At 38.5% G+C, this 27,645-nt stretch overlaps 1 protein-coding gene across 5 annotated transcripts in view; it reads left to right on the top strand.

Annotated features, from left to right (window-relative positions):
* PHKB (phosphorylase kinase regulatory subunit beta) overlaps positions 1-27,645 on the top strand; it is a 246,409-nt gene that overhangs the window by 214,951 nt on the left and 3,813 nt on the right. For all 5 annotated transcript variants that reach the window (XM_032157264.2, XM_032157259.2, XM_032157261.2 and 2 more), the window contains 4 exons: positions 3,153-3,355; positions 17,142-17,276; positions 21,507-21,636; positions 26,187-26,294. In XM_032157264.2, coding sequence (XP_032013155.1) covers positions 3,153-3,355; positions 17,142-17,276; positions 21,507-21,636; positions 26,187-26,294 — 576 coding nt within the window. The remainder of the gene's footprint in view (positions 1-3,152; positions 3,356-17,141; positions 17,277-21,506; positions 21,637-26,186; positions 26,295-27,645) is intronic.

Raw genomic sequence — 27,645 nt, 5'->3', positions numbered from 1 at the left:
AAGTATTTGCTTTACAGACACTTATTTGGTCCCAGTTGCAAAGATTTCTGGCTAGGACCCTTAATTTTAAGTCTGGCAAGCCTCAATGTCATAGGCCTCTTACAATCAGATTTATAAAAGCTCAGGCATGTCTGTGAAAGTCTCCTTCCCCAAGCAAAATCTAGTCAGAAAGTTATTAAATGGGCCTTCCCCTTTTCCTGCTGCACCTTAGAGCTATAATCTTCAACTCCTATGTTGAGATCAATGCAGATGCTAATGTAGAAAATGGACCAATAACTACTGAAGTACTCCAGACAGGTTTCGGATAGGCAGAGCAGAGGTAGGTGAACAGCGAAGGGCACATCTTCCCTCTGCTCCACATGAGATCTCCCCCCTTAGAAGGCATGGTGTTCATGCCCAGCCAGGGTCTCTGCATGCCAGTGCTGCTCCCCAGATCCCCCGCCCCAGGCCATCTCTAACCCCAGCTCCTCCCCGTTCACCAGGGCCAACTCTGTCACCTCCTCCTCACGGAGCCATCTCCAGTTAGCAGTGGTCCCTCTCTCTGGATTCTCAAAATAGGTCTGTGACAATTCCCACAATCTGCCCTGGGTCCCAGTTCATCTGAATGTGTGTCTCTCACCTCATGGTAGGCTGTGAGCCCCCAGGAATCAGAGTCTGGGTCTTGTCCAGTACACGTCCCAGTGTACCCAGCATGGGGCCTTGCTTGGGAAAAAGCACTTGGTGAATGTTGGTTGAATTGAGCCTGTGCATGTGGGGTGTGGCTGCTCATTTTCTGTTTTGTTTTCTATAAGCTCTAATTTACCTGGCTGAATCATCCTTTGATTAGAATGCAGACCTGTCCACTTACTCTCTGTCTCTTCTCTGGGAATATATGTGCTTTATTGTGTTTTCCTGAGAGTTAATTTGGGGATATAATAATCTTTAGTAATATGAAGTACTTTAACGCTCTTCAATGGAATCAACCCATTGGTCATAATTTCAGGGCTCTTAATTCATTAAGATTAAAATTATTCATCCTTACATTTAGCTTTTGAAATGTTAGAATAATAAGCTATTTATTGTTTCCTGTAATATTTAATAATTAAAAATAATTGTACTAATAAAAGATTCCTGCTGGGCATGGTGGCTCACACCTGTAATCCAAACACTTTGGGGGCCAAGGCGGGAGGATCACTTGAGGCCAGGAATTCGAGACCAGCCTGAGCACATAGCAAGACCCTATCTCTGCAAAAAAAAAAAAAAAAAAAAAAATAGCTGGGCCTAGTGGCACATGCCTTTGGTCTCAGCGTCTTGGGAAGCTGAGGTAGGAGGATTGCTTGAACCCAAGAGTTCGAGGCTGTAGTGAGCTGTGATCATACACTCCAGCCTGGGCAACAGAGCAATACTCTGTATTTAAAGAAATTAAAAAGAAAAAATACAAAAACTCCTAAGAAAAAGTTAAATCACTTCATATGTGTTATTTTCTCCAAATTATTGAGAGGTAGAATTTTTATCCCTGTTTGTTGGCAAAAACAGACCAACATACAGGAAGTAACTTATCTAGTGCCTTTTCTCACCAGAATTCTCACCTCCAGCCAGTCTTGTATTTTTACCCTGAACCAAGCCACCTCTGAAAGAAAGTTAACAAACAGGCTTTGAGAAGATATTTTTCCTTGGATTTTAGATCCTTGTAGCATATCTGAAAAGAGTTAACTCTGCATATGAACATTCAGAAGCTTTTGGAGATCTTCAGGGTCATCAGCACCTGATACTGGGAGAAAGGATGGGTTAGGGTTGGTCCTGTCCAATCTACACAATATCTAAAGGGGGCTACATCCTGAAAGCCTCAGAGCCTGCCCTAAGGTTGTGCCTGGACCATTGCTCATCACACTAGCGTGTCTCCCAGGGTAACAGTCACTTACAGAGCTGGGCAAGACTCGGAGGCCAGTAGCTCAGCTTCATTACCAGAGGCATGAAGTCCATTCTCTGACCGCATCTTACCTCTTTACAAAAAAGAAATGAGAATGGAGCATTCAGAAATTTTACTCATGCGTTTTTCAAATGCCGCCCTAAGCACTGAAGTAATATTGTTTCTACCAATCACATTCGGATCACCTCAAGCTCTGTGGAATGAAATCATGGCTTAGTCATCATTGCTTCCAGAGGCAATGATGTGCCTTCTGTTTGTTTTCTTCTTTACACACTGACATTTTAATAAAAGTATTCACACTCAGACTAACTGATTCGTGCCACTTGTGATATAATAAACCAGCAGTTCACAGTTTTCACTCCATTACAAAGTCGAGGCAATAGACTCCATGTTCTGCTCTCTTCCCTCATCTCTGTGGCCTTTAATATGCTATTCTTTTTTTCTGCCTTTTATAATTGTAAACTGTACATGGAAAAGAAATGGAAAGGGGTACTCAGGGAGAAGGGCGGCCTGCAGAGTCCCCTGGGAGAAGAATGCCAGGTATAGAGGAGAGAGAGAGACCAGCTTATTCCCCTTGCCAGCTTAAGCGGCATTCTGCCCGGAGTTTTTCTGGCCATTTCACTCTGTGCTGTCTCCTGTCCCAGGCTGTGGGCAGCCTGTTCCTTCCCCTCCACAGGTGAGAGATCTGTCACCACATATTTTAACCCTCACCAGGCACCTTGCATTATGCCCAGAAAAATGAGGGCTACACAGGAACTGGGTGGCGTCACACCTGCCTTTGAAGGTTAATAGTGTTGTTGAGGCAAAAGGATCTGCCTGAGAAACTATAAAAGAATCAAAAAGTTTATCTCTCAAATACCAGATGGTGTAGACTGCAGTAAAGTGAAACTCTTCAACCTATTCTGGTTTCTCTGGGGAGTTTCTAGTACTAAAGTCATTCAGAATAATTTTAACTTAATAGTTATTTATATTCCTTCCCTGCTTTTATCCACTCACCTCCACTACCCTAACTGGAACCCTCACCTGCCCTTATATTTTAGACTAGACTGTGAACCATCATGAATTCTATTGGGAGTCACGCTTTGAAAGCCATTTTAATAAATACCAGGAACAGTTATTCTACCTAATTCCCTAGCTTATATAGAGTAATTTCAGCCTGCCAGTCATTCTGAGCCTTGAATTTTTAAAATTTTTATCTTTTAGTAGCTAGGAGAATTTTACAATAAAATTCTGCCACTCGTAGGTAACTCTGGGTGCCTTTGGGCATGAAGAAGAAGTTATCTCTAATCCTTTGTCTCCAAGAGTGATTCAAAACATCATCTATTATAAGTGTAACACCCATGATGAGAGGGAAGCGGTCATTCAGCAAGAACTGGTCATCCATATTGGCTGGATCATCTCCAATAACCCTGAGTTATTCAGTGGCATGCTGAAAATACGAATCGGGTGAGTGAAGTCCTTTGCATTTGCATAAAGAGAATTGTTCAAGTTGTCCTCTAACAGACCCAGCCTCTCCAAGTGAAGCAATGTTCCTGGTGTCTGGTGAGTGTTCAGCAAAGAGCACCTGTCCTCTAAGCCATGCAGGCAATATCTGGGGGTATGAAAAATAAATGCCACTAGCCTGAAAGAATCCTTAACGTTTATTTCACACCCGAGTTAGACATAGCGAAGTAACTCCTTTGTCTGGTAAAATCAAACCCTAGAAATTTCAACAGCTGTGTCGTGTAAAACACTAAGCACAGTCCTTGCAAAAATTCCTAGAAATAAAATGGATAGGCCTTAAGAGAAGAATGATTTTCAGTAAAACTGTCAGGAGGACACATTCAGATAAAAATTTGGTCCTTTTAAGAATATTCTATACCCATTTTCTACCAAAATCTACTTATTGATTTTTAATATTGTTCTTGGAGAAGAAATCAAAATAATCTTGAATATTCGTAATCAAGAATTTTATGAGGCAGCATGGTGTAGGAAAAATTAATAACCAGGCTCTGGAATTCAGCAGAACTGAATTCAAGTTCCAACTGCCATTGTCGTCTCAGTAACCTTGGATAAATTATTGAACCTCTCTAGCCTCACTTTAATACCAGTTTCTTTGTTTTATATGAAATGAAATGAGATATGTTTTAAAAGTCTATGACAAGCTAAGGAAGTATAAATGTTTCTTTTTTAAATACATTTTTTATTGTACAAGTATCATGTGTGTATGTCCTGATTGTAAAAGAGCCCAATGATATCTGAGCTTATAGTGTAATCTAACATGTGGCCAACTTTGGAGGGTATTTGTCAAGTATTTGAAAAGAATATACATTCTCTGTTGGGTGCAAACATACATGTATGTGTATGAGTGTGAAATAAGTATATGTAGCTTGCTAACTGTAAAATTGGAATTTTAATATCTTTACTATCTGTATTTGATCATTGCTGATAAAACTCTTAATTTCTCATTATAATTGTGGTAGTATCAATTTCTCCTTGCATTTTTATTTTTATCAGTTTTGCTTTATGTAGTTGTTTTTTGTTTTTTGAGATGGAGTCTCATTCCTATCACATAGGCTAGAGTGCAGTGGTGCGATCTCAGCTCACTGCAACTGCCGCCTCCCGGGTTCAAGAAATCCTCCCACCTCAGCCTCCCAAGTGGCTGGGATTACAAGCATGCACCACCACATCCAGCTAATTTTTGTATTTTTAGTAGAGACAGGGCTTCACGATGTTGGCCAAGCTGGTCTTGAACTCTTTACCTTTAGTGATCTGCCTGCCTCAGCCTCCCAAAGTACTGGGATTACAGGTGTGAGCCACCTCACCTGGCTGCTTTATGTAGCTTAAAACTTTGGTTTTGTCCATGTCTCTTCATAACTTTTACCAATATATCTTCATGTCATTGATTACTTTTCAACTTTTTTTTAAACTTCAAACATTTACAAAAATGCAGAGACTAGTATAATACAGACTTATGTGCCCATACTATCAGCCAGCCTCAACAATATTATCATCTGGTCCGTCTTACTTCACCCATACCCCCATCTACTACCCACCTGCCCCCACAGTACCCTATCAGTTTTGAAAGGCAAATCCATATCTTCTAATCTGTAAATACTTAAATTTATATCTAAAAAACATAAGAACTTTTTCAAAGCATAAACACGGTACTGTTACCATGCATAAAAAACAATTGAATTATGTTTGTCAAATATTATTGCCATACCTTTCTCCATCTGTCATTATTAGCTTGCTATATTGTCTTCCATCCTTTTTGCATTCAATGTTCTTTTATAATTTTATATGTATTATGTATGTTTTTATATTCAGCACTACACTGTATTTATTAGTATACTCTGAGAACATCTTATAAGAAGCATGTAACATAAAATTTACCATCTTAACCATTTTTAAATATACAGTACAGTAGTATTAACTATATACATAATGTTATCTTTTAATAGAAATATATATTTCATATTTGTTTTCTTTCTTTTACATTTTGACCTATTTCTACATTTTATATTTTATATTTACCATGCTTTCTTATAACTTTTTTCCTTTTCTGTTTATTGTTGGGTTGAGCTCCTTTTCATTCCACTAGTTTTACACATAAATGTGACGTGCTTTTTTAAACATTATTACGCAATTTTCCTTCAAAATCACATGTGAAAAACGCATTGCCTATTTAGCAATATCTGCATATATTGTAATTCATCAGTTCTCATCCAAGGAGTTCACAGTATTCACACAAGTACCATAAAGATATATTTTGCAGCAGTCTTCATTTCAGCATTATCAGAAATAGTGAAACATTGCAAACAACCTGGATGTTCATTAGTAGGAAATAGTTTGAATAAATTGGTTTTTAGCCATCTAAAAAATGCTGTGCTATCTACAGTGAACAAGATAAAGTCCTATATACCGACATTTATGAATGTCCTAGATAAATTAAATGTAAAAAAAGATGCAGTGTATTGTTCCACTTTTTATAAAAGCATAATAATACCATACATATATCTGTGTAATGTATGTGTGCAAAAGTATCTGAAACATATATATCAAATTGGTGTCAGTTACTTTCTCTAGGAGATTTCTACTTTCTGAGTTACATTTTTCAGTATTATTTTAAAAATTACTTTAGCTTACTATTTTTAAGTGATTTGCCTGATTTCAGCTACAGTATATTTCAGTCAGATTTCCTTATCTTTGTCCCTTCTTTCTTTTGATTGAAAGTAAATTACCTGCATAGAACTTGACCTTCACTTTTATCCCTTAAAATAGTTTCTTTCAAAGATTCGGAGCTATTTTGAATCAGTTGTAAGAACTTTGAGTTATATCCTGATTTGTTCAGTCTGTTTGCCCTGATATTTTCAACTCCAACCTCTTGACTCCATATGAGGATAGAGAAATGGTTCTCTCTCTAAATGAAAAGAAATGTGATTCTCCATCTCTATACATGGTATAAAAGTACTCTATTGTCACAGACTCAGGCATTGATCTGAGACAGACTGAGAAGCATAGGTTATAAGTCTTCCAAAGCACATTCTTTGAAATAAGTGTAATAAGTGTTCAGGAAGCCTTTTCAAGTGACAGCCATCCTTGTAGAGGTTTCAACAAAGCCTTAGAATGGAGGTAAACAGTTTCCCAAGATTTTACACTGCTGTGTTTTTCAGTCTATAGTAGTTTTTCCTTTACTGCTTATTCAGCATTTTAAGCCAATTTAGGTCCTCTACAAGTCTCATGTAATTCCCTTTCTTAAATTCAACTCTAACCTGATGCTTCTTTCTATTCATGGGAATAGGTATTTATTCTAAAAATAGCATTCTTTCTGTTTTTATATCTGCTACTCTGTATGTTCAGTGCTTTCCATGAGAAATGACATGCCATTTTTCCTTATACTGTGTTACCCAAAGTAAAAATGTCAGGTGGCAGCATGTGACTTAGTATTTAACAGTCAACTGACTCATAAAGAAATTTGCTATGAAACCTTAATTATTCACCGTCCTGAAACTCATTCTGGAATTGTGGCGTTATATTCTCATTGCAAGTATTAATAGTGTCCCTGCCTGACTTACGATGTACATTTCACTCTTATGTGGGTCTCACCACATCAGTTCTAACCACTGGGGCAATTTCAGTTGGGGAGCAATCTGGTATTTTTTTTTTTTATTAAGGAGTGATTTATTTAAGAAATTTCCTTCTGCTAAGGATAGGAACTAGATCTTGTATTACTTCCCGTCTGTCTTATAGTCTCTTTCATCAGAGATGCTCAATAAATATTGGATTGTTTAACATATGGTATATAAGCAGAGTCAGGTTTGCTTTGAGCTAGTAATGTGGAATTTAGGAAAAGCAAAAAGAAAGTATGTCGAAGTAAATGGCTCTTAATTTTGATAAACATACTTGGTTTTGTGCCACATGTTGTTGGAATTAAGTATAAAAGAAGATTTAATTAAATCATGTCCTTCAGGAAATGACCAAGTTAAACAGGGCCTTGTTTTTATGAAAGTCCATTCATATATACAGAAGATATCAGAATGTAGCACTTTTCTCCACGGAGTTATTAATGGAATGGTGTAGTTAATCATATCAGAGTATAGGACAGGTTGCCTTACAATCGTACATCTCTTAGGAGTGTTTCCAGTAACGATCTAAGAGGAGACAAGTTTAAATAACATGTGATCATTGCACTCAAAAGATCACTCTAGTAAACCATCCACCTTCTCTTCCTCCATCACTATAGCCACAAATATTATTTATTGAATATCCGTTATATGCTAAGCAATGAATAATAGAAGAATAAAAATTCTTCACATATATTATCCGATTTAATCCCTACAACAACTTTAAAGTAGGCACTAGAACCACCGTTTTACAGCAAAGAAATTGAGATTTGGAGAGTGTACATGGGCTGTCTTTGTCAGTAAGTGGAAGAACTGGGATTTACACCCAGGTCTGCCTGACTCCAGTGTTCTTATTCTTCAGTCTTAAGTACTTTCTGCATGTTTTTGCTTCTGTATACTATTGCCATTACTCACAGAAACAGGCTTTAGTGTTTATTTCTAAAACTGTATGGCCTTTATGATCTCTCATACATGATTTCAATTTATGATCCATATTGTATTCAAGTTCATGTAGTAACTATGATGTGCCAGATGCCAGATTTTTTTTTTTTGGTTTTTTGTCTGCCAGGCCTCCAATCTAGGATCAGTACTGTTTAGCATTTTACAGTGTAAGGAACTTGAGTAGGTACAAGTTAACAGACCGAATAAATGAGATTTTGCACCTTTATTCATCACAAGACAGAGAAAATGGGATAGTTCTAAGTTGGCCGCTTGTATACTACAGTAGATATATTGTGTTGGTACAAAAGTAATCGTGGTTTTTGCCATTGAAAGTAGTGGCCGAAACCACAATTGCTTTTGCGCTAACCTAATATTAAGATGCCATGAAAAGTTCAGAAAAGTCTAGAGAAGACTTTTCACTTCCTTGTAATATTCTAGGATACCTCTGGCAAATACAGAGCCTCATTATGTTAACCACACAAAAAAAGCTTTCTGAAATATAAACCTGCCTGCCTGTTGCTGCATCAACATTGGTTTAGGAGGCAAAGCATAAGAATAATTTGAAATTATATTTTGCCATACTTTCAAGGTCAGTATTTGCAGAGGAAATAATATTTTCCTGAAGACTAACCCTTCTTTGTAGGTCCAGGGCAGATGTCATTGTTCGAAGTTAACAGCTAGTCCAAAATGTGTGAGCTAGTGAATATGCACTGAGCCCTTGGTGCTGTGTACTGGAACCAGCAAAGATAGAGATGCTGGGATAAGGACAAATGGTAGACAGTTGCCCTGTAACTCCTCTACGGAAAATCTTCCACCTCCCCTAAGGCAAAACCACCCCTGCCACTGAATTCAGCTCTCTGGATAACACCAATTTGAGAGTTACAAGTGGAAAGCCTTGAATTTTATTCCCATTTCTGCCAGTAACTTAAGTGACTATCTCCGGCCAATGAGTTCCCCTTTCTTATGTTCAGAGGAAGAGATCTAATGTTTGCTGGGGGCCCATTTTCTAGGTGCTTGCCCTTTGGGTTATCTCAGATAATCCTCACAAAAACTCTGTAAGTTGACACACAAGCTGCTTGAAATTCTGCAAAATTAGATAACTTTCCCAAGGTCACGGGCCAAGAACCAGGATTTGGAACTAGTGTGAGTGATGCAGAGTTCATGCTCCCCCACCCCTCTTCCACCCCTGTTACCCTGGTCAGTAACAGCGGGGCTATGCCTGCTTTGGTGTCCTCGTTGGATGTGGTGATTCTGGGTAAAAAATGTGAAGATGTTTTGCAAGGGCAAAGCTTCAACATTATCACTGTGGTATTTGATAATTTGAGGTCTTCTCCCTATGACATTTGGAGAACAGCTCCATCTGGGGAGTGCTTTTTACACACCACAAATCTCAAGGTGCCGTAGGAGGAACCTCCCTCTTCTCCCAACACACACACACACACACACACACACACACACACACACACACTCACTCTGTCTCTCTCTCTCTCTCTCTGTCTGTCTCCGTCTCACTCACTCTTGTCTTCTGGTCATAGGTTTGCAAAGGCCGTGTGCTCTCACAAGAGAAGTTCACCTTGGAGGAGGGGGCCCTTTCAGCCATGGTTGAGGCCCTTGTAGGCCCAGTGGAATGATCCCAAAACATCTCATATGGAAACTCCATCTCAGAATCCCATTGGGATGATCTCTTGCCATCTAACATGGTATCACCTCTTCGTCACCTGGTAGACACTTATGACACCTGTGGCAAACACCCTAAAATCCCTTCAGACCTATGCCCACAGCATTCTTCCACCACAGTACTAAAGATTTGGGAATGCTGTTTCTCCCCCAGGGATATCAGACAACTTCAGATAACTGTCATCCTGTCTGTGGGGCTTGTAATAGTGCCCCTCTGAAGAGTAAAAAGATACTTTTGTGTCTTCTATGTTTTTATTAGACTTCATCCTCAATAAATTATACTAAGGCCTCAACCCCTTTAAGTGAATGGGCCCCTTGCATATTTGTCTATTAGCAGCAGCAAATACATACTCAGTATGTTTCTTTACAAATTTTACCTTGAATTAGTCCCTGGAAGGTTTTTAGTTTGCTTAAAATTGGTGAGCAAATTATTCATTTATAGAGTCTTTGAATGTCAAATTTCCTATAAATTGTTAAACATGTAACTGCTTCTGAGTTAGTCCTTTGTGTATTGTAGTGGTTGTAGCACAATTTTAAAAGAAAGGGAGGGGATTTATAGAATGTATTCTTTTTTTACTGCCTTATGGTACAATAAGCACATCAGACTCAGTCTTGGCTTTTTGCTATTGTTTCTCTCTTTTAAATGTTAATTATGATTAAAGAAATTGATTGATTGGTCATGTTTTGATACCATATTCTTCTTGGATGCTAGCATTCACTAGGCTGAATGGACATAAGAAATAAGAACATTTGCCTTAATCATGGTACATCTTAACCAGAATTCCCTTGCACTGAGTATACTTTTATCTCAGGTTTAACTACTCTCTCTTAGTGTTTTTTTAAATTTTATTTATTTACATTACCCATTACTTCAATTGCTTTTAAACCAATAGCACCATGTCTCTTCTCTTTTTTCCAAGGTTAATCTTGCCAATGCAATTTCTTCAACTTTACTGCTATCAGGCACTCCAGTGAACAAAATTAACCTGCTCACAGGAATGGTATTCTGGTCTGATAATGATTTGATTTGCTGTCTCATTATTGATTTGTGCTCCAGCTTTCCTGTTGAAATAGATCAAGTTCCTGACAGGCCCATTACTGTAAAGACCTCCAATCAACTGCTTTCTGCTGCAGGTCTGTCAGTCAGGCTTTACTTAGAGATAACCCCAGAGGATATATGTTATCAAGCCTTTTTCATCTCTGCTTTTCATACTGCCAGGGCATCCTCTGTAAGCAATTATGATCCAGACGTACCTTGTCCTCTGATGTCCGAAAATGTATCTGTGGATCACACATTCGAAGCTTAGAGAGAGCTATTGTTGTCATAGATAGCAGACTATAACGTTGCTTATGCACTAAAGGAAAGAGAAAATAATTACAGCACCAAGTTCATTAGCACGATTCTGATACTCATTCCGAGGTCTTTGCTTTTGACATTTGATATGAGGTAAGGAGGTGAGATGATGAAGCTCCCCAACCTCTATTCTATTGTGATTGGATCAGTGATAGAGTGAATCCACATCCTTCAGTCACCAAACAGATAGCTCAGTTTGCCTCATCAAATTGTACTCCTCTCCATATTAATATGAATTAAGCAAAAGAAGTCCCTTCTTGCAACTTTCCCATCTTCTATCATTTGGTGTGTCAGCTCTGGCTTCCATAACAAAATGCCATAGGTGGAATGGCTTAAACACAGAAATTTATTTTCTCACAATCTGCAGGCTGGAAAGGCCAAGGTCAGGGTCCCTGCCGATTTGGTTTCTGGTGAGGGCTGTCCTCCTGGCTTGCAGATGGCTGCCTTCTGTGTCCTGTGTCCTCTGATGGAGAGAGGGAGCTCTCTGGTATATCTTCTCATAAGGGTACTAATCCCAGCGTAAGGGCCCCTACCTCATGACCTCATCTAAACCTAATTACCTCCCAAAGACCCCATCTCCAGATACCATCACACTGGAGTTAGGGCTTCAACATATGAATTTGGAGGGGGAGAAAGAATTCAGTCCATAACATATGGCTTAGTTAAATGTTTGCACAAAATGATCTAATCATTTGTTTAACAGCAAACTTAGCAGATCCTTGTATTATCTTGAAATCTTAAAATGATTATTTAAAAAAAATTTTTTTTTCCAAGGATCAGTTCTATTCCGTATGGCTTTTTTTTTTTTCCAGAAAATTTCAGCTGGTCAGGTGCAGTGGCTCATACCTGTAATCCCAGCACTTTGAGGGGCCAAGGTGGATGAATCACTTGAGCCCAGGAGTTTGAGGCCAGTTAGGCAACATGGCAAAACCCCTTCTCTACAAAAAAATTAAAAATTAGCTGGGTGTAGCGGTGCCTGCCTGTAGTCCCAGCTACTCGGGAGGCTGAGGTGGGAGGATTGCTTGAGCCTAGGAGGTGGACATTGCAGTAAGCCAAGATCACACAGCTGCACTCCACCCTGGGCGACAAGTAAGACCATGTCTCAAAAAAGAAAAAAGAAAATTTCAGGTGTTCTGGTTTACCACTGCTGTCAGATTTCCATGTACTTTATTTCATATTGTACTCCTTAATTAGGGCATATTGGAAAGAAACATGCCAATACACACACTGTATCCTTACTAACCTCCAAACGAGTGATTTTAGGCCGGGTGCGGTGGCTTACGCCTGTAATCCCAGCACTCTGGGAGGCCAAGGTAGGCGGATCACGAGGTCAGGAGATCGAGCCCATCCTCGCTAACACAGTGAAACCCCGTCTCTACTAAAAAATACAAAAAATTAGCTGGGCGTAGTGGCGGGCGCCTGTAGTCCCAGCTACTCGGGAAGCTGAGGCAGGAGAATGGCATGAGCCCGGGAGGCAGAGCTTGCAGTGAGCTGAGATAGCACCACTACACTCCGGCGCTCCAGCCTGGGCGACAGAGCGAGACTCTGTCTCAAAAAAAAAAAAAGAGTGGTTTTGAAAGGATAAGCTTATTCCCAGAACTGTCTGAAGAATACTAACATTCCCTTTTGTGCTTTTCCAGCAGTCCCAAAGAATTCATTGTCCTCAAGTCAAACCTGGATATATATGAAGGTTGATTTGATCAGTCGTGTGTATCTACCACTTTCTCACTTGCTTATTGGCGAGTAGAGCATCTCTGGCTCTTACACAGACTGAATGTATAAAGCTCTGGGCCATCCATAACCTTCATTATTTTGACCTTCTACATTTTCTTTCTTTTGCCCTTCCTTCCTTCCTTCCTTCCTTCCTTCCTTCCTTCCTTCCTTCCTTCCTTCCTTCCTTCCTTCCATCCATCTTTTCCTTTCCCTATTTTGTATTTAAATGCTTTTGTACTGGCCAGGCACAGTGGCCTACACCTGTAATCCCAGCACTTTGGAAGGCCGAGGTGGGTGGATCACGAGGTTAGGAGTTCAAGACCAGCCTGTCCAACATGGTGAAACCTCGTCTCTACTAAAAATACAAAAATTAGCCAGGCATGGTGGCGCACATCTGTAATCCCAGCTACTCAGGAGACTTAGGCAGGAGAATCACTTTAACCTGGGAGCCGGAGGTTGCAGTGACCCAAGATCATGCCATTGCATTCCAGCCTGGGTGACAGGGTGAGACTCCTTCTCAAAAAAAAAAAAAAAAAATGCTTTTGTACTAAAATAATCAAATCAGATTTTATGGCCTTGTCATTGGGAATGAGGGATAATTAGCCTGATTTTCCTATGTCCTCCTTTATTAGTAGTCCTACAAATGGATAAAATGTCTTTGATATTCTTAACTGTGTTACTCCTTGGTAATTTACTTTCTGTAGATTTCTGACAGCTATTAATAGTTTTATAGTTTATGTCTAAGGCTGTTTTGCTGTTTTTATTTGAAGAATTCCAAGGCATAAAAAGATTAGTTTGACCAACAATTTTAATGAATAAATGTGTTTTTTTCCTTTTTCTTTTTTTTTTTTTTTTTTGAGATGGAGTCTCACTCTGTTGCCCAGGCTGGAGTGCAGTGGCGTGATCTCGGTTCACTGCAAGCCCCGCCTCCTGGGTTCACACCATTCTCCTGCCTCAGCCTCCCGAGTAGCTGGGACTACAGGTGCCTGCCACCACACCCGGCTGATTTTTTGTATTTTTAGTGGAGACAGGGTTTCACCGTATTAGCCAGGATGGTCTCAATCTCCTGACCTCGTGATCCGCCCGCCTCGGCCTCCCGGAGTGCTGGGATTACAGGCATGAGCCACTGTACCCGGCCAATAAATGTATTTTAATAATATGACAGATTGTATTTATTTATGCTTGAATGAGTGAAAAACCTTCTTTCTTTGATGATTTTTGAAAACAATGTTGTCAATAATTTGCTCACAAAACTGCTGAGATTTTGTAAATAGAAGTCTAAGGGAAAACATTAAGGTCTCCAGCTATCTTTGTGTGTGATACTAAGGATTTTAAAAGATAAATATGATAAACTATGTTTAGTTTTAATAACTCAAGTTAGTGGCAGACTTTAAAAAGTAAGCCTTTTAAAAATAAAAATGTTATTTATTTTAGAAGATACCTCCTGAAGTTAATTGACTGTGACACTTGCTTAAGTAACTCCAAGACTTGAATTAAAAATTTGCATTACCTTCCTCTAAACTGAGTTTAAGAAGTCACATAACAATAACTTTACTAACATTTTTATGACTCTTTAACATTTCAGAGCCTTTTTATAGACATTATTTGTTCCTCAAAATAATTTCATAAAGTAAGTTCAATTAGTAGTATTCCCATTTGAAAAATAACCTGCCAATGGGGCACAGTTGGTAAGTGACAGAATTAGTATTTAAGTCTGTCTTTGCTTTTCATTATGAAGAATTTTAAGTGTATAATGAATTATTTGGTACATTCCCATATACTCATTATTTAGTGGGTATAAGCAGTGCTTAGCTATTTGTATTTGCTATATTTGCTTTATCTTTTATTTTGCTATAGTATATTATAAAGCAAATGCCAGACATTTAACTTTTACCTGTGAGTATTTTAGTGAGTATATATCTCTAAAAAAGGACATTATCTCAATGCTCCCAATACCATTATCATACCCACCAAAATTAGCAGTAATTTTTTTTAATATCACAAGATACTCAATTCTTACTTAAATTTCTCCGGGTTATCCCCGAAATGACTTTTTACAGTTGGTCTGTTTTTGAATCATGACATAAAGCAAGACTCATGGTGTTAGTGGTTATGTCTCTTAAATCACTTCATCTACAACAGGAACTCCCACTTTCCTTTTCATTCCATTGACTTATTGAGGAGACCAACAGGCAGGTCTTTCGATTTTTAATTCAGTATTCCTTCTGTTATTCTAAACTGCCTCAAATGTAAGTTTTAAATCTAAAGAAATGAATAAAATAAATAAATAGAAGACAATTCTATGCCTAGTCTATAAAATAAAAATATAACTTTTTATTTTAAAGAAGAGGCCCACTGAGTAGTTTATTGTAACTAAAATGTTGCTGTAATAGCTAATTTCATAAGCAGCTTTAACATCAAAGCATCGAAAAGAACTATATTCTTGTTACTTTTATGCTTGTGTAACATTTTTGCTAAATACAGTCAATAAGAATGAGGATGATGTAAAGAAAGCCTAGTCTTTGCCAGTAACACAGGTGTAGTCTAGTTTTTCTTTTCGACTGACAAGAGAAATAGAAATGGTAAATCTTAATTCTGTTACATGTTCTGTTGTTGTATATAACAGGAAGCTTTCAGGCATTTGTTGTTTGTAAATACTTCATCTTTATTGCTCTTACCAATGAGCAGCTATTAAATATTCATTACATAGTATCAACAATAATAGTATTGATTTCTAGAAATTAGTGTGTTTCATCCTTGTGTATCTCTCATGCCCTTATAATCCATCTCAAGTGTTACCCTAGACTAAACTCCCGACTTCCAGAAATGACAACAACAAACAATAGGGGAGAAGGTAAGAAGAGCTGAGAGTTGTCTGAGCTCAGGGCAGTGGAGGTTAGAACTGTCATAGAACTTGATACATGTTACCCTGTGGCTTATGGCCTGGCCCATCAGGCCTAGTTGATACCCTCTCTGGCTCAACCAGTAAGGCTTAGCGTTTTTTCTTTTTCTTTTTTTTTTTTTTTGAGACGGAGTCTCGCTCTGTCGCCCAGGCTGGAGTGCAGTGGCGCAGTCTCGGCTCACTGCAAGCTCCGCCTCCCAGGTTCACGCCATTCTCCTGCCTCAGCCTCTCCGAGTAGCTGGGACTACAGGCGCCCACCACCACGCCCGGCTAATTTTTTGTATTTTTAGTAGAGACGGGGTTTCACTGTGGTCTCGATCTCCTGACCTCGTGATCCGCCCGCCTCGGCCTCCCAAAGTACTGGGATTACAAGCGTGAGCCACCGCGCCCGGTGCGTTTTTTCTTACTATTCTCTACATTGAGAGACATTAGTCATCCCATAAGGATGCATCACTGTTGTTTTGCAAACCAGCATTGGCAGAAAGAAGGACTTTAATCTTTTGAATACATCTACCCTAACATTTTCATCTCTGTACCTGCAATTTCCTTGTAGGTTGCCTTTCAAGGAAGTGTATCAAGAGAAAGAGAAGGCATGGGAGAGAAAGGCAGCATGGGTGAATAAAGATGCATTCTTTCCAGATGCTCAGTTGCACTGCCTCTCTTTGTGCAGTGTTCACTGAAGGATTTAAGGATGAAGCATAGGAATCTGCTGTGTAAACTAATTCCCTGGCTTTTCCTAATGGTGTGTAAATTTCTCATTCCCTAAGGCACAGTATTATTTCCAGAGTTTTCTTTGGTTTTCATAACTAGTTTATCTGAGTTCTGTCCTCAGAATATAGTAAATGAAAGAAATGAGATGAATCTACAAAAATACTTTTTAAAACCTCCTCAAAAAATTATTTACACATAAAATAATTAAATATTTTGGCTCTTCTGCAACCTATTGGTTAAAGTACATCTTTAATGTACAACTATAACTAAGTTATAACTAATTGTGTCCTTATATTTCAAAGACAGGTACTTGACTGGCTCCTCTCACCCCAAAGGAATGACTACAAAGTAAAGGAAATTGGTTTAAAACAAAAAGCTTGAGATTTCAGACAAAGGAACATTTACATAATAGCATATCTCAGCCTATTTCTTGAAATGCATTGTTTCTCTCTGGCTCTCTTTCCTTTTTTTTTTTTTTTTTTTTTTGGCATGTATCTAGTGTTAAGAAAATACAGAGTGGCAGCTGTTTATGTACAGAATAATACCACAATGGATGGGTAAAATCTCACTTGCTAAGAACCTAAGTACTTACCTATTTTAATGTTGTACAACCTCACCACCTGTGCAAGGGCAGGCCTCATTTATAAGAGTCTGATCATGTCACATAATCTTGATGGAAGTAATTGTATCAACTGTTCAGGAAATTCAAATGGCCTCTTCTTCATTCTCCTTTGAATGGGTCAGTGCTATTAAGGGTATTACTGAGAGGAGCAGAAGGTGATTTTATTTCAAGAGTTATTGATTCATGCTTCCCCTGTTTTGTTTCAGGTGGATCATCCATGCCATGGAGTATGAACTTCAGATCCGTGGTGGAGACAAGCCAGCTTTGGACTTGTATCAGCTATCACCTAGTGAAGTTAAACAGCTTCTGCTGGATATTCTGCAGCCTCAACAGAATGGAAGGTAATGAGGGCCCCTTGTTACCTACATGATACTCTGGATTTACAATAACATCATAATTTTTAGCTTGATATATCTATGAAATTGATAAGATACCAATAAGAAATAAAATGCAACAGAGTATCAGAGGCCACCCCACTGGATGGAAAGTGTAAGCAGAAGGACCAGTCAAAATGTCTGTCTTCAATTATTATTTTGCATTGATTTGAATTTTATACTTTTTTTCCAGTATAGTTTTAAGCATTTCTTCATTTTTATTATTCTGTGCAAAATGTAACACCTCATACCACTTTCTGAAGTCAGTTTCCTTTCTGAACCTTTGTGACACTCACCATCCCCTCCCAGCATTTTGGCAGATAGGATTGGGTTTGGTAACATTATTTAAATATGTTGCCTGTGACTTTGTCTCCCTAAATAGACTTCAATGCTAAACCCTTTCCTAGACTTGCGCTAAGCTTACACTAAGAACAAAACAAATACTTGTGGATTGTGTTGACTTGAAGAACTTTTTTATTACAGAAATAGCTTTAATGTAAGTATTTGGGAAAGTATTTATTGAGTACGTTTGTGCCTGGCATTTACCAAAGTGGTATAGTTATATGCCTAGAAAAATCTGCCTAGGCCTTTTACAAAAGCTGTCTTCCACAAAAGTAGATTTGGATAAATGGAAAGGCATCCTTGTTCTTAAATAGGAGCATTCATGTTATAAAGATGTCAGTTGTAAATATAATTCAATTCCAATAACATTTCAACAAGCTGTTTTTATGAGGTTAAGACAAGTTAATACAAAACTTCATATGGAAAAACAAACATATAAGAATAATCAGAAAAACATAAAAGAAGGACTTGCCCTGCTAGACATTAAAACATACTATAAAGCCTCTGTAATTAAAACAGTGTGGTATTTGTGCACAACAGACAAATAGAAGAGTTGAACAGAATAGAAAGTCCAGAAATAGACCCCCAAGTATATATGGAAATTTAATGTGTGACAAAGGCCAAGGATGGACTTTTTAAATAGTGATGAGACAACTGGATAGCCATTTGCAAAAAGATATAATCACACCTTTAGTTTATACCACACATAAGAATACACTCCAAATAGATTAGAAATCTAAATGTAAAAATGAAATAATACAAAACAAGAAGACATGGTTAAATTCCTTTTTACCCTTAGTATGGGAAAGACCTAATAATGGCTCAACCCAAGGACAACAAAAGAAAAAGTTAATAAGACTATATGAAAATTAAAAACAACACTTTGTATGGCAAAAAGTAGACAACCAATGTCAAAAGATAACTGAGAAACTGGAACAAAACATATGCCACAAAGAGCTTATAACCAAGAATTCTTAAAAATTGAGGGACAGGCAACCAAAATCCCAAAGGAAAATGGGAAGAAACATTCTTACATACCCATGAGTCTATGCTAATATAAATAGACAAATGGGAGTGAAGAGACCTTTCTTATAATAGAATTCCAATTATAAGTGTAGATAGGATGACAAAAATAGACAAATACAATAGTTATCATTGTTGCCGGCAAAAACCATCATTGCATGGAAGTATGATGAAAAATGGAGAGTTTCATCATTCCAACGTGTTTCCACTCAAGATGCTTAAATTGTAGAGGAGAAAATAGTGATTTTACAGTGGAGAAACCCAGCTGACTCTACCTTAACCAAAAGATTAAGGTGAACATTGCCAGTAATAAGACACATCAACATCATATATCCCCTGATATGATGCATTGAAAAGGGCATGATGGGCCGGGCGTGGTGGCTCAAGCTTGTGATCCTAGCACTTTGGGAGGCTGGGGCAGGAGGGTCCTTTGAGCCCACGAGTTTGAGACTAGCCTGGGCAACATTCCGAGACCCCATCTCTATAAAAATAAGTAAATAAATAAGAAAAGTGCACAACATCACTTCTAGATACTCTTGCCAAAAATGCATAATCTCAGTCTATTCATCAGGAAACATCAGACCAACCCAAATTGAGGTACATCTTACAAAATAACTGACATTTCTAAAGTGTCAAAGTTATGAAAGATAAAGGACAACCAAGAAACTGCTAGAGGAGCCTCAGGAGACATGGAAACTAAACACCAATTCTGGATTGGATTCTGGATCAAAACAAGAATATTCGTGGTAAAATTGACAAAATTTGAATTAGATCCATAGATTAATTAATAGTATTGTATCATTGTTTACTCCCTGGTTTTATACTATGGTTATGTAAGATAACAAGAGTAGAGGAAGGCCAGGCATGATGGCTCACGCCTGTGATCCCAACAATTTGGGAGGCTGAAGCAGGCAGATTGTTTGAGCCCAGGAGTTTGAGACCAGGCTGGGTAACATGGCAAGACCCCATCTCTACAAAAAACACAAAAATTAGCTGGGTGTGGTGGCACATGCCTGTAGTTCCAGCTACTCAGGAGGCTGACGTGGGAGGATCACCTGAACCCAGTAAGTTGAGGCTGCAGAGAGTCGAGATCGCACCACTGCACTCCAGCCTCAGTGACAGAGTGAGACCCTGTCTCAAAAAAAAAAAAAGAAAAGGAAAAGGGAAGTTAAGTAAAGAGTATACAGGAACTTTATGGTTTATATTCATGATTTTTCTGTAAGTCTGAAATTTTTCAAAATGAAAAGACAAAAAATAAAAAAAGGATCTTTCAAAATAATTTTCTACCTCCATTGTGAATATTCTCACGTTTCTACTTTTTCTGTTGTCCTACCAAGTATCTCCTTTTTAAAGTATTAATCATAACTTCATATGACTCCAAAAACATGTTTTTTAATTGCCAAACAAAGGGAATGAGGGGAAAATAAAATGCAGGCAGTGGGGTATCCAGTTATCTAAAGTAAAACATCACCAAGGAACCCTTAGACCTTTGAGCTTTGTCACTCTGGTGAAACACTAAACCCAGCAATGCAAGCCTGTGCCTATTAAAAGAAATTTTATGTATCCAAAAATAGATGCCCCTCTTACCTATGTAGTGATAAATTTTCATTGGCCCTCTTTCTCCAGAGCAAAAATGGCTTTTTCTGTTTACTGTATCCTGCATAGCTATTTTCATACCTAGAAATAGTGTTGGTCATGACATATTTCCCTTGTAATCGAGTATAGATTTCACTCTGCTGTCTTTTAAAATACTAGGTGTAAAAAGCGTGTATCTGGGCTGTGTGCCGTGGTTCACGCCTATAATCCCAGCACTTTGGGAGGCCAAGGCAGGAGGATTACTTGAGGCCAGGAGCTCAAGACCAGCCTGGACAACATAGCCAGACCCCATCTCAACAAAAAATTTAAAACTTAACCAGACATGGTAGTGCATGCCTGTAATCTTAGCCACTGGAAAGGCTGAGGTGGGAGGATCGCTTGAGCCCAGGAGTTAGAGGTTGCAGTGAGCTATGATCGAGCCATTGCACTCCAGCCTGGGTGACACAGCAATACCTTGTCAAATAAATAAATAAATAAATAAATAAATAAATAAATAAATAAATAAATGTATCTGTCCTTTCTTCAGCTTTTTCAAGAATACTTTTTAGCAGTTTGTGAATGATGTATTATATCTTTAAGATTTAATACTTAAATGCTTAATCCATGAAAATAAAAGATCTAAAATTTTGGTGTACCACTACATTCTGTTATTATAATGTAAGATTTTATATCTTTTTTCAGCAAGAGAACTTTAGCTGTGTTTAAATAGCAAACTTCTATAAGGTTTAAAATAAGGTAATTTTATTCTATATAAAATGCTTTTTTGAACATCACTTATTCATTCACTTTTTAAGTGTTTACTAAGCACCTTGCTGGGAGAGGTGTATAGGAGTGATCAAATTATATGATTTCCATGCCTTCATGGAGCTTACATTTTATTATATGTGAAAACAACATAAAGTTATTATGAAATTCACAGCTACTGCATTTTTAAGGGGAGCTGCTTTGTATACTTGAAAATCATTTGACCATGTAGTAAGCAATTCATAGCTTACTTACAGAATAACATTTTGTCCGTTAAATTTTTTAGAATCTTGGAGACTTCCTCCTGTCCTGCCAGCCGTGTTTTCATTATGAAATATTTACTAGCCTCTGTAACACACGGAGATATGCATCATTGATGGGCTTTGTCTTTTATTGCTTACTGTATCGGAACAATTAGTTCATATTGAAAGCCCTGCTGTCTACCAGAACAAGCTTGTTCTTTAACTCTGAGACATTTGCCTTTTGTTACAGATGTTGGCTGAACAGGCGTCAGATCGATGGGTCTTTGAATAGAACTCCCACCGGGTTCTATGACCGAGTGTGGCAGATTCTGGAGCGCACGCCCAATGGGATCATTGTTGCTGGGAAGCATTTGCCTCAGGTAAAGCCCCACCATGTTCACGTAAAGAAAGGAGACTTCGCAAAGGGTAGTGAATCCTTTCCTCTTGCACTGCAAATAACTTTTCTCCTTTTCAGTGTTCTAAGGGTATTTTCAAAGAAGGAATGAAATACTAGAAAATAAGACGTCTAATCAATTGGATTGAAAATTTTTTCCCCCAATCTGAGTTACTTTTATTTTTCAAATTTAGTGTCCCTGTAGGCAGAAAAGGCTCACTTTACCAAATGGATATATTGCTGAAAGTCGTATTTAATAAAAAAAAATTGTTGGTATTGTCATATTTTAGATATTTTGAGGATATTCCCTTTTTAAAAACCACGTAGCCAAACCTCTTGCTGAGCAAGCTGTCCTTCCTTTGTTTACTTATCAGCTTAGGGTTTCCTATATTGGCTTTACTTTAAGCGTGGGTACCCCTTCACTACCCCAAGTGGTGGTGGGTCAGTGCTGGGGGGCCTCACAAACCGTAAAGCATGCATTGGAAAGACAGAACCAGAGCAGACCTAAGAAACAACGGAGCCAAGTAGTGCTGTGGATGAGGAAATCACCACTTAGGAATTGTGTTGAATGTGAAAAATGCAGTAACTTTTTAGGTCATTGGACAGACAATCACTTACTTCACTCCAGGTGTACCTTACCTGTGGTCCAAGTGAGTTAGTGCCCTCTCCTTCTGATGGTTTCCCATGTGATATACACTGGCCTGCTTCTTTGATGTGATTATTTAATCCTGGCATCTAAGTCATTCTACTTATACACAAAAGAGAAGGATTAGCCTTTTGGAAATAGAGTACTGTAATTGTTTTTAGTGTTGAAATCTCAACCAAATAAATTTTGATGTAGCTCTTTATACAAATAAAGTATTCTCAAAGGTACAGACCCACACTCATTTTGCTCGTATCTACCTAAGAGTGTCTCTGTAAGGACCATAGGAAATTGGTAGTATTCTTTTCTTAATGTTTGGTAAAAGGAACTGTGTGACTGGGAGGATGGTGTGGGCTCTTCCCTGGAACCCTTTTAAACCTTTCAAAGTCTGAATGCTGTGAATATATTACTTATTCCAAAAAATGCATAAAAACTTTAAAAAAGTATTTATACTGTTCACAGACTGCAAGTAGTTTCATTTGACTGTCAGTGCAGGGCCCAGCCCTCTCCTGGGTGCCCTATGATTACTGTTCAGGAGCAGCACCATCTCTTGAGAGCAGAGAGCAGCGCCTCGTTGCTGGAGTTCAAACCCTCTGGCAAGGCCTCCTGTCTGCCTACCTGGGCAGTACACGCTCACGACCACTTGTTAGCTTCTTTCTCAGCCCCCACTAATACTTACCAGATTTTCACTTAATTGTCTGGCAGCCTGGGCCACTTAACATGTAGTATCCTTGCTTTGCTAATATCCTGTCTTTGCCAAAAATAACAATAATGACAATAAATACATGTTAAGTATTTTTATGCACCAATCAATTTTCTTTTTTTTTTTTGGTTAAATATTTTAATTAATGCAGTGGACTATTATGAACCATTAAAACGTGTATGTACATGTATATATAGAAGGATGGATAGATAAATAGATATGAAAAAATTCACAGTAAACTAAGTGAAAAAAGTTATGCATATTAAGATCTCCCTCTTTCATGCCCCAGGTAAGCTTTGTTTTTGTTTTTTTTTTAATATTATACTTTAAGTTTTAGGGTACATGTGCACAATATGCAGGTTTGTTACATATGTATACATGTGCCATGTTGGTGTGCTGCACCCATTAACTCGTCATTTACCATTAGGTATATCTCCTAATGCTGTCCCTCCCCCCTCCCCCCACCCCACAACAGTCCCCGAGTGTGATGTTCCCCTTCCTGTGTCCATGTGTTCTCATTGTTCAATTCCCACCTATGAGTGAGAACACGCGGTGTTTGGTTTTTTGTCCTTGCGATAGTTTACTGAGAATGATGGTTTCCCGTTTCATCCATGTCCCTACAAAGGACATGAACTCATCATTTTTTATGGCTGCATAGTATTCCATGGTGTGTATGTGCCACATTTTCTTAATCCAGTCTATCGTTGTTGGACATTTGGGTTGGTTCCAACTCTTTGCTATTGTGAATAGTGCCGCAATAAACATACGTGTGCATGTGTCTTTAGAGCAGCATGATTTATAGTCCTTTGGGTATATACCCAGTAATGGGATGGCTGGGTCAAATGGTATTTCTAGTTCTAGATCCCTGAGGAATCGCCACCACTGACTTCCACAATGGTTGAACTAGTTTACAGTCCCACCAACAGTGTAAAAGTGTTCCTATTTGTCCACATCCTCTCCAGCACCTGTTGTTTCCTGACTTTTTAATGATGACCATTCTAACTGGTGTGAGATGGTATCTCATTGTGGTTTTGATTTGCATTTCTCTGATGGCCAGTGATGATGAGCATTTTTTCATGTGTTTTTTGGCTGCATAGATGTCTTCTTTTGAGAAGTGTCTGTTCATGTCCTTCGCCCACTTTTTGATGGGGTTGTTTGTTTTTTTCTTGTAAATTTGTTTGAGTTCATTGTAGATTCTGGGTATTAGCCCTTTGTCAGATGAGTAGGTTGTGAAAATTTTCTCCCATTTTGTAGGTTCCCTGTTCACTCTGATGGTAGTTTCTTTTGCTGTGCAGAAGCTCTTTAGTTTAATTAGATCCCATTTGTCAATTTTGGCTTTTGTTGCCATTGCTTTTGGTGTTTTAGACATGAAGTCCTTGCCCATGCCTATGTCCTGAATGGTATTGCCTAGGTTTTCTTCTAGGGTTTTTATGGTTTTAGGTCTAACATGTAAGTCTTTAATCCATCTTGAATTAATTTTTGTATAAGGTGTAAGGAAGGGATCCAGTTTCAGCTTTCTACATATAGCTAGCCAGTTTTCCCAGCACCATTTATTAAATAGGGAATCCTTTCCCCATTTCTTGTTTTTGTCAGGTTTGTCAAAGATCAGATAGTTGTAGATATGCGGCATTATTTCTGAGGGCTCTGTTCTGATCCATTGATCTATGTCTCTGTTGTGGTACCAGTACCATGCTGTTTTGGTTACTGTAGCCTTGTAGTATAGTTTGAAGTCAGGAAGCGTGATGCCTCCAGCTTTGTTCTTTTGGCTTAGGATTGACTTGGCGATGCGGGCTCTTTTTTTCTAAGTGCTCATTTAATCCGTTAGACAATTTTTTGAGGCAGATGCTTTGTTATTAGTATTCCAGTTTGACAGAAGAGGACACTGAAACACAGCTAAATGATTTCCTCAAGGTCACATCTAGTAAGTAGCTGCCCCAGGGTTTGACCCCTGGCAGTGTAGCTGCTGAGCCTTTTCTCTTAACTTCTCTGCTACACTACTTACCCTTAGTCCTTTCAGAAGAGTAGGAAATAAGGCAAGCTTGGTATCTCTTCTCTAGTTGCACAGTGGCTAGGTTGACTTTTTTAAAGAGATATATTAAGAAAAAATTAATGTGAAACCAAGAAGGGGTCTTCCTTTCCTTCTGTAACCCCATTAAGCCCATTGCTAGAGATCTAGCCAATTATAACTGTGTTTAGCAATGGGGCTTTATTTTCCCCAAATTAGGTACTACCTGTAAACATTAATAATATGTTGGATTATATTGACTATGAAATACAATAGTTAGTTGTATTGAATATCTGTTGAATATAGGACTAAGGCATTATTATACCAGAGTGAACAACTTTGCTGTCACTTGATTGAAAGAGGACATTGGGTCCCATTTTGAGTGGTAAGTAGATAGACATGGTTCTGAACCTGATTGAGTTCACTGTAAACTATCATTGAGATGAAAACAAGTATGTCTCATCATTTCTGCCTCTCTGGTAATGATCTAGTCACCCCATCTGCTTTCCACCATACAAGCCTAATGTTCAGAGCCTTCCCTTCCATCCTCTGAGGAATATTCCCCATGCCCAGATTTGGATTTGAATTTTAGTTTATATTCTGCTTTCATTTGATGGTGAAAAAATGAATGGAAAACTACACAATATTCTTGTTTTAAATGAAAGATAAAGGGCAGAGTAGAGGAAATTCTTTTAGCTTCGCTTTTTTTCCTGTTTCCTTCCCAGTTCTGCACATAATATTGTTTTTGCTTGTTTGTATGCATTTTTATGCTGCCAGCTCAGAAAGGACCTGCCACAGAAATGATGTAAATTTAATAGCAGTTGACTTCCGTGCGGGAGCCTGACACCAAGCATAACTTCTTGTGCAAATTCTGAAAGCAATATGTACACTATTTGTTGTCTCAGTGTTTTGTGTATTGAAGTGGCCTTCTAATATAGTCCTTTTTCTCAAAAACATTAATATAGTGAAGGTAACTACTAAAAATGGGAGGTTTAATTTATCACAATAGTTAGCTGGTTGGCTTTAGTAGTTTGACATACATAAAATCCAATTGTGTAGCTGAAAATGCTCTCCAAGGTTTTATAAAAACTGAAAACTATTAATGATTAGAAAATGAAATTCTTCTATTAAATGAGAACCAGAGCATAAAGGTTCAGCATGTTAATGCAGAGTTATTTTTTTCAGCAACCAACCCTGTCAGATATGACTATGTATGAGATGAATTTCTCTCTCCTTGTTGAAGACACGTTGGGAAATATTGACCAGCCACAGTACAGACAGATCGTTGTAGAGGTGAGTAGTAAGAAATGAAGATTGCTGAAGAAATGCCTTCTCTCTGCTCTGTGAAAACTAGTATAAGGGAAACTGCCTATGAGACCCAGAATCCTATTCTTTCCGGAACCCTGATCTCTCCTGTGAGACCCAGAACCCTGTTCTTTCCGGAACCCTGATCTCTCCCAGCCGAGTCCTCAAGAAGATGGCCACCCCTGACCCAAGGCAAGGCACACGAGCAATTCAGACACCTCAGGCTCCTCCAGGAAGGGAGAACCGACCCCTGCTTTTCAGCCACACAATCACCCCTCAGCATCGAGTGTATCAGCCACATCATAAAAGTACAGGAAGTGACCTTTTTCTATTTGCTTTCTTTTCTTTTTTTTCTATTCACAGAAATAAGCACAACTATTGTAGAAAGTTTCAGCAGTTTAGAAAATTATAGAAAAGAACATAAGTTTCCCCCACACTCACTAGCAAGAGATCATTGCTGTTAATATTTTGAGGGACATCTTTCTAGACATCTCTATGTGCAGAGAAGACATGTCATTGCATGCTGTATCACTGCCCTGTATAAAGTTACATGTAAAATTAACAGAACACATGTGCCCTTTTGTCATGTTAAACATCACCCCAAATACATAGAGAAGCCACCAATTGATGAGTTTAATATTTAGCTCATCCACACTTTGTCTCTTTCCCCGGGAATGTATCCATCCGACTTTTGTGTTTCTCAAGGGTAGATAATATGTCTTATTGCTACAGAAGCTCTGTGTGACTGCCAGCCTGGACATGGCACCTCTTAAAATCTAGCATGTCTGGAGCTGCAGTCAGAGCTGAGTAGATTTAGCCTCCTCTTTGATGTCCCAGGATGTGGAACAGTATCAGCCAATCATTTTCACAGCATGAAGCAGACTGGGTCGGGAAAAGACGGGGTTATTAGACACATGAATGCCTTCCATGTCTAGTATCCAGCATTTGGGACATACAGTGGACATAGAGATCCTTCTTGTTGACCACAGTGAGGTCATTCCCTTTGCAGAAGACATTTTCCTTTAGACCTACAGCAAAACTTCATATTCTCATGCTAAAGGCCTGCCCTAAGGTTTCCCACATTGTGACCCCTGGATTTTACTGTGTTTCCTTTGGTTCTTTCAGGTTCTGTTTTCGAAGCATCTAGATAAAATGCAGTCAATAAGAATCCAAAATTGGGAACTATGAGGCGTGTTTCCTGTTCAGTGTACAAATTAGGAGCCATAAACATCATCAGAGAGCCTTTACCAATTATTGCATATGCAGATACTATTTTTGCTTATAGGAATTTAGCATCTAAAATGAACATTACCACTTAGGATAGGTGTATGTGATGGCC

The sequence above is a fragment of the Hylobates moloch genome, unplaced genomic scaffold (genome assembly GCF_009828535.3).
Source record: "Hylobates moloch isolate HMO894 unplaced genomic scaffold, HMol_V3 SCAFFOLD_6, whole genome shotgun sequence".
NCBI classification, from domain to species: domain Eukaryota; kingdom Metazoa; phylum Chordata; class Mammalia; order Primates; family Hylobatidae; genus Hylobates; species Hylobates moloch.
Note: the sequence above shows the minus strand (reverse complement) of the source record. Positions and strands in the feature narration are given on the sequence as shown.